The sequence below is a fragment of the Apteryx mantelli genome, chromosome 11 (assembly GCF_036417845.1).
Source record: "Apteryx mantelli isolate bAptMan1 chromosome 11, bAptMan1.hap1, whole genome shotgun sequence".
Taxonomy (NCBI): domain Eukaryota; kingdom Metazoa; phylum Chordata; class Aves; order Apterygiformes; family Apterygidae; genus Apteryx; species Apteryx mantelli.
This window is the reverse complement of record NC_089988.1, coordinates 3,016,783-3,028,068: the sequence shown is the minus strand read 5'-3', so window position 1 is coordinate 3,028,068 and position 11,286 is coordinate 3,016,783. Positions and strand designations below refer to the sequence as shown.

Genomic DNA, 11,286 nt, shown 5'->3' with positions numbered 1-11,286 from the left:
GAATCACAGAATGGTTGAGGTTGCAAGGGACATCAGGAAATCATCTAGTCCAACCCCCCTGCTCAAGCAGGGTCACCTAGAGCACGATGCACAGGATCACGTCCAGGTGGGTTTTGAATATCTCCAGAGAAGGAGACTCCACAACCTCTCTGGGAAACCTCTTCCAGTGCTCTGTCACCCTCACAGTGAAAAAGTTTCTCCTCATATTCAGATGGAACTTCCTGTGTTTCAGTTTGTGCCCATTGCCTCTTGTCCTGTCGCTGGGCACCACTGACAAGAGTCTGGCCCCATCCTCTCGACACCCTCCCTTCAGATACTTGTACACATTGATAAGATCACCTCTCAGCCTTCTCTTCTCTAGGCTAAACAGGCCCAGCTCTCTCAGCCTTTCCTCATAAGAGAGATGCTCCAGTCCCCTAATCATCTTCGTAGCCCTCTGCTGGACTCTCTCCAGTAGTGCCATGTCTCTCTTGTACTGAGGAGCCCAGAACTGGACACAGTACTCCAGATATGGCCTCACCAGGGCTGAGTAGAGGGGGAGGATCACCTCCTTTGACCTGCTGGCAACACTCTTCCTAATGCACCCCAGGATATCAGTGTAAGGAAAGACTGCAGGACTACCTTAGATCTGTATTATTTGCTTTACATGGCTGAACGCCATTTGGAAATAGAATACACTTCCATCTGCAAATGAATCCAAGGACCTTGAGGAATCCACAGGACACTTTAACAACGCTGAAAACTAGCTATTTATTCCGAAGTCCCGTGCTTTCAGGGTCCTTTTTATGCAAGAAATCAAAATACTGTCTCAAACAGTTTTCAAGGCATCCAAGGAGGAAGGTAATTAAAGATGGGCCATGCACCATGCACTTACCCACTCACTACAAAGAACATTATTGAAAATAAAAATTCCCTTGCTTAGTCCATCTGCCTCTCTGAAAGCTGCTGTCCTTCAGAGGATTACAATGAAAACAAAACAAAACAAAACATAGAACCCCCCCAAAAACGAACGAAGAAAAGACTTGCCAATCCCATTAGGTTATTATATTTTTGCAGTACTTTTCCAAAACTCATCTTGGATGGACGGAATGACTTCCCTTAAGAACGTTTAAAGTTACATTCATGTGTTACTTAAGCTTAAGCAGTTTCTTTTATTTTGATTTTTTTCTTCATCATTTGAGATTTTGACCACCTTTCAGAGCATTTCTAGCCCCTTCTGTTTTTGCAAAAGTTTTTGTACTTGAAGGCACTGCATCTTTATATTTTTTTTTCCTTTCTTTCTTTTCTGCCTTGTAACTATGCTGGGGCTAGGGCTACAGCTAGGCCTACTAGTAGCCAGTAACTAGGGCTACTGTCTGTTTCTCAGGTGTTTTTGGATTAGCTTTTTCAGCAGGACAATCTGCATTTGTTCACAGCTTGGAATTCTTCCACTTTAATATTCAGTTTCTCCCTCTCTTCTTGTTACACCTTTAGCATTTCCTTCTCCTTCTGCATTTCCTTCTTGAGAGTAGCCCATCTCATCTGCATCAGCTATAGCTTGCATTTCAAAGATTCAGCATTCTGTTGGTGGATGTTTTAGTAGCCAGTTGAATTAAGGGGATTTTTACTTCCCAATCTTATCTTGCATTTACTGTTTTTAAAATTTAAAAATGATGAAATTTTAGTAAAATTGAAAATGGCAAATTGCCTGCCATTTCTTTTCCCTTTGCCATTTCCCTTTTGCTGTTTTTACTAATTCTTTCAATTTTGCAACCTCTTGCTCAGATTTGGAGATGATTTTATCCCCCAAACACTCCTACCACTAGCTGACATCCAGGCTTACTCTCACCACCACAAGTCTTAGGGGAATTTCAGTGGGGTGGCTGCAAGAAGAGACCCACACCACTCAGAGACATATAATCTACACTTTATTCACTGAGCAGAATGGGGATAGTGGGTGGACATGTCAGGATGTCCAGGATGTGTCCCGGCCCCTAAGCACCATGGTTCTACCTCAACCTTCACATGGTGTTAGACACCTGTGGATGTGTTCCCCGCAATAGACTATTTTCTTAATTATTACTTTCTATATTAGACTGTTAGCATCATCTACTGGTTGCCTCACTGATCACATAGGCCAATCACATTGACTTTCTGCACATCCAAGGCCAGTTAGTGGTGGTCAATGGGGTTTCTATCACCCTCTTGTCTCCTGCCCCAAACATGTTATAAAAAGCATGACACTATCAAAGGCTGCATAGTGAAGCTTGTATAAATGCATTGTTGTTTTCCAGTTTGGACTGGATTAATCTCAGTTTGAGCTGGGCGGAGGTTTTCAAGATCTCATTTGTTTGGGCAGTGCTTTTTGGTAGGCCTCACCCTGAGACACTACCTTTGCCAGGAAAGTGAATTCCAAATGTTCCTCCAAGTTTGCTTCTTCTGGGGATCTTATACAATAGTGCTGGGCATCTTATACAATAGTGCTGCTGTGAACCTGACCTTTGAGATGTGTTCATCTGCAGCTTTGCCCGTAACAGAATACTACCTCCCAAAGTCTCAGAAGCAGCCATGAGTGCAAAAGTCCTGCTGAGATTTTCATGGATTGACTTTGTACTGGCCAGGATGAGTCTCATGGCTTTCTGGCACTATCAGAGAGCATTTTTAAAGGCTTCTCTCATCTGCTTATTCCTTAGGTTGAACATGATGGAGCTTAAGGTGTCGCAATGCTGGAAAGAAAAGAGAGTATTTTCCTAAGGTGCACAGAGTTTCTCTGGCAGAAATGTCTTTCACAGCTCCCCTGAGCTCCATTAAAACTTGAATTGTTCTGTGATCCTATCCTTTTTAAAAGCAAAACAGAAATGCCTGTTCTTTCTTATAGCTCAGTTCCCTGGAAAGTGCAGAAAAGGAAGATTAGCAATGCTGCATGGAGAAAGTGCAATGGGACAATGAGACTTCACCAGAGGAGTTTCTTCTGCTGGGGCTGAAGAAGGTCAGAATACCGACTTTCATACTATCTGTTCTGGATGTAATCTTCCTCCTCCTGTTCATGTTGACCTCCAGTGTGCGCATCATAGCTATGATCTTGAAGATCCCATCTGGCATAGGAGTCAGAAGGCCTTCTCCACCTGCTCCTCTCACCTCACTTTCATCACCCTCATCATTGTCTATACACTACCCAAAACAGTCCATCTGAGGCAGCTCAAAAAAGTGTTTTTCTTTTTCTATATCATCCTCATGCCCTTGGTCTACAGCCAGCAGGACAGGCAGGTCAGGGAGGCAAAGAGGAAAGCACTCAGGAAAGCCATGACTGACATCCAGGACTCATAGTATTTGTGGACTCTGGTTCAAAATTACTTCTTTTTCTCCTTTGAATTGAAAACAAGAACATGGGAAATAATTTGTACCTACTGGGTTGACCTGTAGAAGCAGGTGGCATTGAGAGTGTTTGTGCCATATCAAGAAGAGAGAGGGAAAATATCCTTTGGCAAATACATGACTTGTTTAGAAGAGAAGGGGGAGTGTGTCTCTGGCTTGCTTGTTCTTTTGAAATATGTGAAATTGTGTTCCTTTATGAGGGAAAAGCTGAAATGTCAGAACTTTCTCTTCTTCATAGAGAGAATAAAGGTATCGGTTGAAAGTGAGCTTCCTCCAGGAACAAATGTGTTAGCATTTTTCTAGGAGTGGGTTCTTTGAAGGGCAGGCACTGCCCTAGTTGTGTGTATGTCCAGGGTAGAAGTTTGTGTATCAGCCCCTAAACCATATTACCCTTTTATTCATCAGAGCTCTGTGGCTCAACACAGGTGTCCAAATGCATGCCACTGCCTCCTATGATTCAGCATGATCTCAGAGATCCCAGACATTTTTTTGGACTTATCAAATGGGGCAAGGGCTTAGTGAAGAGGTCTGCTGGAATCTAGGGTACAAATGGGGGCAGTATGGAAATGTGTGGGCGCCTGAAAGGCCCATTGGTGCCCATGTGTGGCATCAACATTCACATCTACAGGCAAGGGACTTCAGTGCCAACTCACCTGCAATTCAGGCCATCCTAGGGTCGATACTAATACAGGCCACATGCAGTGTGCCATCAGAGCACCTTGTTCTCTCCATGGCCTTTCCAGGGAGCCCAAGGGATCAGAACAAGCAGACAAGGCTCTTGGGATGGCTTGTCACCTTGAGAAAGATGAACCATCCATAAAGCCTGACTCCTGCACCTGCCTTGATCCATCCTCTGACCTGTCTTGCATCATTTGGGATGACCACTGAGGAGACATAGCTGTGTATTGTGGGGACATTTGTTGGAGCTTGGGTTGTCAACTGAGGCTCCCTTTCCATCCCTACCACCCACTCAGACAGGTGTTCCCAGGAAAGCCGTTGAAGCTGTCCTGATTGACTTCAGATAACTTTGTGTTCTGTCTTATTCTTGCTGCATGAGTGTGCTCAGTTAAATGAGAATTCATGAGTCTGTAAAGACAGGACTGGTGGGATTCATCAGGGTGTGACAGAGCTTCTAAAAAAAAGAACAAATAAAATGGTTGAAGGAGAAATATTTCCATTGTGGTCTTCAGCACTCAGGAGATCCATAACAGGGCTAAAAATGTCGAAGTCCCTATCTCATTTAAAGGGAAACTCATTCCCTGGAAGCTCATGGTCATTATAACAGTGCGACCAAAAAGACCAAGCAAACTAACAACCCCCCCCCAAACCCACAATCCCCCCCACTCCCCAGTTAAATGAAATAAAAAACAGGGATTGGAGTTGGCCTTGTCCTTTTTTCTATCCTTCCCACCAGAGGATGGGAAGTTCTACAAACTCTGTGAAGTTGGATAGTCATTTCACTGATCTTAAGCTAGCAAGGGAAAAAAAAGGCTGAAGACAAATCTGGTGTTGTTAGCTGAAAGGAAATTTGATTCAAAGCCTATTTTGCTTCCTAAAGCCATCCTTAATTAGGTGAGAGGAGCTGTACTGTGCGTATTGATCCCGGCTCCACTTCACCCTCTTTGGCCATCTGACTGAAATCAACAGGCTCTTTAGCCTCTTCTGCACTGCCCTCTCCCAGGATTTTAGCATTTAAGTCATCTCCGATATGGCACGACCGTGAAACCTTGGTTCAGATTGCTGAGTAAACAGCTAAATTGTTATTAAAGAACTGTGAGAAGTCTCATGCAAAGCCTCTACCCATGATCCTCTGCATGCTGCAGTGGGCTGCCAGCTCATGACAGCTATTGGTACATCGCCTGTGCATGCACAGCTTTCTCACCTGTCTCAGTTCCACTAACACTGCCATGAATTGAGCCTGTGCATTCAACTCATGCCCCATTCCTGCCCTGTGGCCCTCTGGGGAGGATCTCCCCTACTGCAAGAGCACCAGATTGCTGATATCTGCATCTCAAATGTTCATGCCAGAACCCCACTACAGGCAATATGATCTGGCAGGCCCACCTACCACAGGAACCCTCTGATCTAGCTGGGTGTGTTCACCAAGAAAAGGGGAATTGAAAGTGGAAGGATTTGGCAATCTTTACTCGGCTGAGACAGGGGTTGTGACAGCTGGGTGCTTTCCCCTGCATAAGAACATTAATCTAACTCAGCAGTGGGACTATTACAGATTGCTGGTCAAGCATCTGAGTTCAGCTGCAAGCACTTGGGACTTCCTTCTGTTAGCCACTGGCTCTTGCTGGGTCCTGCTCCACTACTGTCTCTGCAAACACAGATTCATTTCCCCTCTTCCCATGGGTACTTTTTGCATTCTGTGCCTCACTGTTCATTCTGATTGATCTTACTGGCTCTCCAACAGCCATGTGCAGGTTATCAATGGCTTCTGTAATGGTGTCTGTAGGGGGAAGAAAGAGACCCCTGAGGAGTCACGTTGAGCTCACACTCCCTGGCAACCTGTTCTTTCTCTCTGTTTGTAGGAAAACCTGTGAAAGTGTCTCCCAACTCACCGTTGCAGGGCAACACAACTCAGTTCACATAGTTTAAGCCAAATCAATAACAAAGTGATATATTGATTTATTAGTGACATGTAAATAACTGACAATCAGTGAATTATACATTCAGGACTAATATCAGCAATAAAACAAATAAACCACAGTGCTAAACACTTACAGGATGTCAATATACACCTAAAATTTCTAAACTCCCTTCTATATCTAATCGCCAAAAGCTCTCATCGCCCCTGCAGAGTTACAGGCACATGCTCACACTCCTTAATTCCTTTCATCATGAGTAATTAAGGTCATGGAGGCATTATGATAGTGCTGCATAGGAGGAAGCTGCATTAATTCCAGAGCAGCTGGGTCGTCTGTGGTGGAAGAAATGTAACTTTATGCAGCAATGAAATGCAAAAGAACTCCTGAGCTGGTTACAGAGGGGACCAGAGATGTAAATTCATGTGTTAAAGACCTTTCACTGTTTGGGTTTTGATCATTTTAGGGGGAAAAAAACAATCTAATGTTAAAATCTTCTCCATCACACTGTACTTCCTTCATAAGGTATTTTATGTCACCTGACCCTAAAGACTGTAAGATTGACTGTAGCTGAGAGGAAATGCTTCAATTGACTCCAGCTTAAGGATTTGGTCCCTTTCCAACAGTATTTCTGCTATGTAAAAGAACCCAGGCATCTGAGTTCGATATCAGGGAAGTGGAAGATGGTCTTGATGCCTGGGTTCTCTGGGAGATCAGGAACACCATTTCAGATGGTGAAAAGACCCAGACAGGGTGCAATTAGTTGGGCTAGTGGATAGACTGGTAAATACTTAGATGGATGGTTTTGTGGATGAATGGGTGGATGGGCTGATGGATGGATGGGTGGTTGGACGTGTTGTTGCATGTATTGGTTGATGTATGCATGCATGAGTTGATGGATGGATGGGTGAGTGGGTTGGTTGATGAATGGGTTGCTGGGTAGATGAATGGGCTGATGGATGAATAGGTGGATTGGTGGACGGATGGAGTAGCTGTCTGATGGACTGGTGGATGCATGGATAGGTTTGCGAACGAATGGGTGGATGTGCTGATGGAGGGACTGGCTGGTGGATGGGTGTGTGGGTGGTTGGATGAATGGGTTGATGGATGAATGGATGAGTTGGTGGATGGGTGGATGGGTGGTTGGATGGGTGGTAGTAGGGATGAGCTGGTGGATGGATAGGTCAGTGGATGGATACGCAAATAGGTGGATTAATAGACAGATGAACAACCCCCCCACACACACATGGAGAGTATAGGGGTATCTCAATAGAGGAGTGAACAAGATGGTAGCTGGAAAATTAGTTAGTCAAAGGGATGGACAGAGAGTGCAAGGAGCTCTACAGTGGTTGGAAAGTGGAGGGCATGTGTACTGTCACCTCTATCCCCTCCACTAAACCCCAAGCTATCAATACGTGGAAATGCCTGTTTTCCTAGGAGCTATTCACCAGATAGGGAGGGTGACACCCACCAGAGCAGTGTCCTCTAATGTTTAGAGTGACTGCACTTAATTCCAGGGCAGCAGGGGCAAAGATGTCACAGTTCCCCCCTCCTTAAGTCCCCAGATGCTGCCTCTCACCCAGTTCCTCTTTCCGCTGTGGTTTTGCTGGCTCTTGCATAAGTGTTTCCTGTTCAGTTGTGTAGAGGGGAAGTCACACCCAGTGGTTAGAACCATTGTCAGAGAGATCGGGGCAGAGAGACACCCTGCAGAGGAGAGGGGACCTGGTCCTTGCAAAGACCCCAGGAGAGAAGACGTGAGTCCTAGGTGTGCAGGGGACAAGGGACCTGAGGCTGGGGGAAGGAAGGGTCCTTGTGGGGAGGGGGAGGACTGGGGCATAACAGAAGGATGTGCAGGGGGAACTGGGAGGGTTGCAAGGACACCGCAAAGGGTTGGCAAAATGATTGAAAAAAATTAGGGAGTACGGGAAGGGCCCCATGCTCTGAGCTCCCCCCAAGGCTGCCCTGACCCTACATTCTGCGAGCTTGCCTAACAATGCCCTGACAACCTATGGGGTTTAAGGAAAGCCCAAGGGAAGCTCCTGCTTCCTCCTTCCTAATTAGTTGCAATTAGCACTGAGCAATTAAGGGAGAGCCCATGGCTGGGGGTCAGGAGGGGTCTGGGTTTACTTGGGTGTGTGGGTGTGTGGATCAGGGTGTCTGGACACCTAGTTCCCCTGGAGGTGGGGAGTAAAGGGGTGGGGGGCAGTGGGGTGGGGTGGATTGGGGCACCTGGTTGCCTTGGTTCCCTAGAGGGCAAGGACGTGTGTGAGGTGGAGCAGAGGAATCCTGCATGCCTGTGTCACCTAGGGGCAGTGGGGTGTGTGGGGTGTAGCAGGGGGAGCTTGGACATATGGTCCCCTGGGGAGTAGTCAAGTGTGTGGTGCCGAAGGGTCACTGGAATACCTGGGTCCTCTGGGAAGCAGTGGGGTGCCCCCAGAGGCCCCAGGAATCTGGAAGCCCCTTACAACTCTGTTCCCAGGTTGTCATGGCCATGAGGTCTTCTCTATGGTTGATGCTGGCCCTAGCCCTGGCCCTGCTGGTGTCTGTGGGTGCTCAGGAGACCCGCTACCAGAAGTTCTTGCGGCAGCACGTGGACTACCCCAGGACACCAGGGCTTGTGGGGGCCCGTTATTGCAATATTCTGCTGATGCGACGTGCAGTTAATGGCCCCGGGAGACCCTGCAAGCCTGTCAACACTTTTGTGCATGCACCAGCTAAACAGTTGCTGTCCGTCTGTGCCCAACAGCCTGATGGGCTCCATGTCACCGTGGGGACCCTGCCTGTCACAGCCTGCCGCCTGGTCGGGGGGAATGTACGCCCACCCTGCACCTACCGTGCCAGTCAGCTCAACCACCGGGTCCAGGTGGCCTGTCAGAATGGGCGCCCTGTGCATCTGGATCGCACCTTCTAGCCAGGCATGGATAGGGAAAGCCTGATCCCTTTTGATTTCCCTTACCCCCATGGGTGCCTCTTATCCCCTGAAGCTGCCACAAACCCCGCTGGGCTAACCTAATCCTGTGGGCCACCCTTGATCTCCCTGGGCTTGTCAATGAAGGTGACCACACCCCCCCCCCGAGTTCCTCAATGCCCCTGGGCTCACCCTAACCCCTTGACAACCCCCAAAACCTTTGGGCAGTCCCTAACTCCCTTAGGCTGCCACTAATCACCCTAGGTCACTCCTAGCACCTGCAGGCTAACCCTAACCCCTTGGCAGCCCCTAAGCCCCCAGGGACAACTGCATTCAGGTATGCCAACCCTCCCTTTGCAGCTTTTACTTTATTCAAGGGAAAAACAGTGCTTCATCGATAACATTAGCAGATAACATCACATTTAAAGATTCATTAAAATTACCCCAAAATATGCATGCACAAAGCTTAAAAGACAATTAGCACATGAACCTGTTGTGCCTGATCACTGCCTGCTCCAGTCAACCTGATTAGTTAATTAGAGTCACTGCATGGGAGGTCCCATCATGGCACTTGCTGGGTGTCCCTGGGCTGGCCTATTCCCATTGAGGTCCCCAGAGGTGCCTTCAAAGAAGCGGGCAAGGAAGTCGGCCCCAGAGGACTGAATAAGGTGGCCAGCAGCAAAGGCATAGAGGATGGGGTTGAGGCTGCTGCTGAGGAAGGCCAAGGCAGTGGCCCCAGCCCGGGCACCCTTCCAGGCCCGGCCCAAGCTCTCAGCTGCCTGGCCTGTGGCCACACTGGAGGTGGCCTGCAAGACATTGACCACATGGTAGGGCAACCACAGAGCAGCAAAACAGAGCACCACAGCGGCAACCAACCTCCCCGTGCGGCCGCCACGATGCCATGGCCGGCCTCGGAGCCGCACCAGGATGGCAGCATAGCTGCCAGCAATAATGGTGAAGGGCAGCACAAAGGCCACAGATGTCTCCAAGGCGAGGTGGAAGACAGTCGCAGCAGGGTGGCCATGGCATGGCTCGCAGAGCTGGCCTGGCGCAGCTGGGTCTGGCACCACGCGGCGGTAGACTAGTGCTGGCGAGGCCAAGATGGCTGCCCCCAGCCACGTGGCCGCTAAGGCCTTGGTCGCCATAGCTTTCCTTCGCAGTGTGAGGGAGAAGAAGGGCTGGTAGACAGCCAAGCAGCGGTCGAGGCTGAGGAGGGTGACGATGAAGACACTGGCATACATGGAAAGGCCGCAGATGTAGTAGAGAGTCTTGCAGGCCACCTCGCCAAGGAGCCAGGACCGAGCGGCAAGGAAGAGGCCAAAGAAGGGCGCGAGGAGGAGGACAGCACCATCAGCCAGGGCCAGGTTGAGCACTAGCACAGCGGTGACAGAGCGGCACCCAGGCTGTGTCCACCGCAACAGGCTCCAGGCCACAAAGAGATTTCCTGGTAGCCCCAGGAGGGCAGCAGTCCCGAGGAGGATGGCACCCGCCACACGGGAAGCTGGCAAAGATAGCAGGGTGCTGTTATCGGAGATGGAGAGGCACTGGGCAGCTGAGGGGGGCAACTGAGAGGCACTGCGGGGGGAAGCAATGGGTGAGGAGGGCTACCACATAACCTCACTTCCACTTCATAGCAGCACTCCCTCACAACCCTTACCTCATTTCCACCCCATAACGCCACTCACACCACATAGCCCCACTCACACCTTATAGACCAACCCCTGACCATAGCCTCACTCCCGCTGCTTGGTCTCACTCCCACACACATAGCCCACTCCAACACCAAAGCCAACCAACCAGGCCAATGAATAACCACTCCAACACCAAAGCCAGCACCAACACTCAAACAGCCTGGTTCCACCCTGTAGCCTTACTCCCACCCCACAGCCCCACTCCCATAACTCTTCCCACATCATAGACCAATCACACCTCATATGCACCCTCTCATCCAATGCCAAATTCCTACCTCATAGCCCTATTCCTGTCCCAAAGACCACTCTCACTCCCTAGCCCCACTCCAGCCCCATTGCCCCACCCCTTGGCCTACTCCCACCTCAAAGTCTTACTCCCACCCCCAAGGACACTCCAATCACAAAGCTCACTCCCACCCCATAGCCAAGTCCCACCCCCATAGCCCATTCTAATCCCATAGCCCACTCCCACCCCATAGCACCATTATTACCTGTAGCCCCACTCCTACCTCATAGCATGGTCCCAACCCAGAGCCCCACTCCTGCCTTAGATCCTAGGTCCCACCCCATAGCCCAATGCCACCATGTAGTCCAATTGCACCCCATACTCTCCATCCCACCATACAGCCCCACTCCCACTGTATAGCCCAAACCCTCACAATAGCCCCACTCACACACCATATTCTCACTACCAAACCATAGCCCAGTCCCTCAGCATGGCCCCACTGTCACCCCATGTCCT

The 11,286-nt window shown here is 49.1% G+C and overlaps 2 protein-coding genes across 2 annotated transcripts; one reads left to right on the top strand and one right to left on the bottom strand.

Moving 5' to 3' along the window:
• Positions 1-8,430: 8,430 nt before the first annotated feature.
• LOC106491587 (ribonuclease CL2-like) lies at positions 8,431-8,856 on the top strand. The gene has a single exon (XM_013951211.2). The coding sequence runs from the start codon at positions 8,431-8,433 to the stop codon at positions 8,854-8,856; it is 426 nt and encodes a 141-aa protein (XP_013806665.1).
• A 2-nt stretch (positions 8,857-8,858) lies between these two features.
• On the bottom strand, positions 8,859-10,545 carry LOC106491586 (leukotriene B4 receptor 2). Its single transcript, XM_067302963.1, has 2 exons — positions 10,511-10,545; positions 8,859-10,428 (listed from the first exon to the last, which is right to left on the bottom strand). Exons 1-2 carry the CDS (start codon positions 10,543-10,545, stop codon positions 9,396-9,398), a joined length of 1,068 nt encoding a protein of 355 aa, XP_067159064.1. The 3' UTR covers positions 8,859-9,395.
• Between the last annotated feature and the right edge of the window lie 741 nt (positions 10,546-11,286).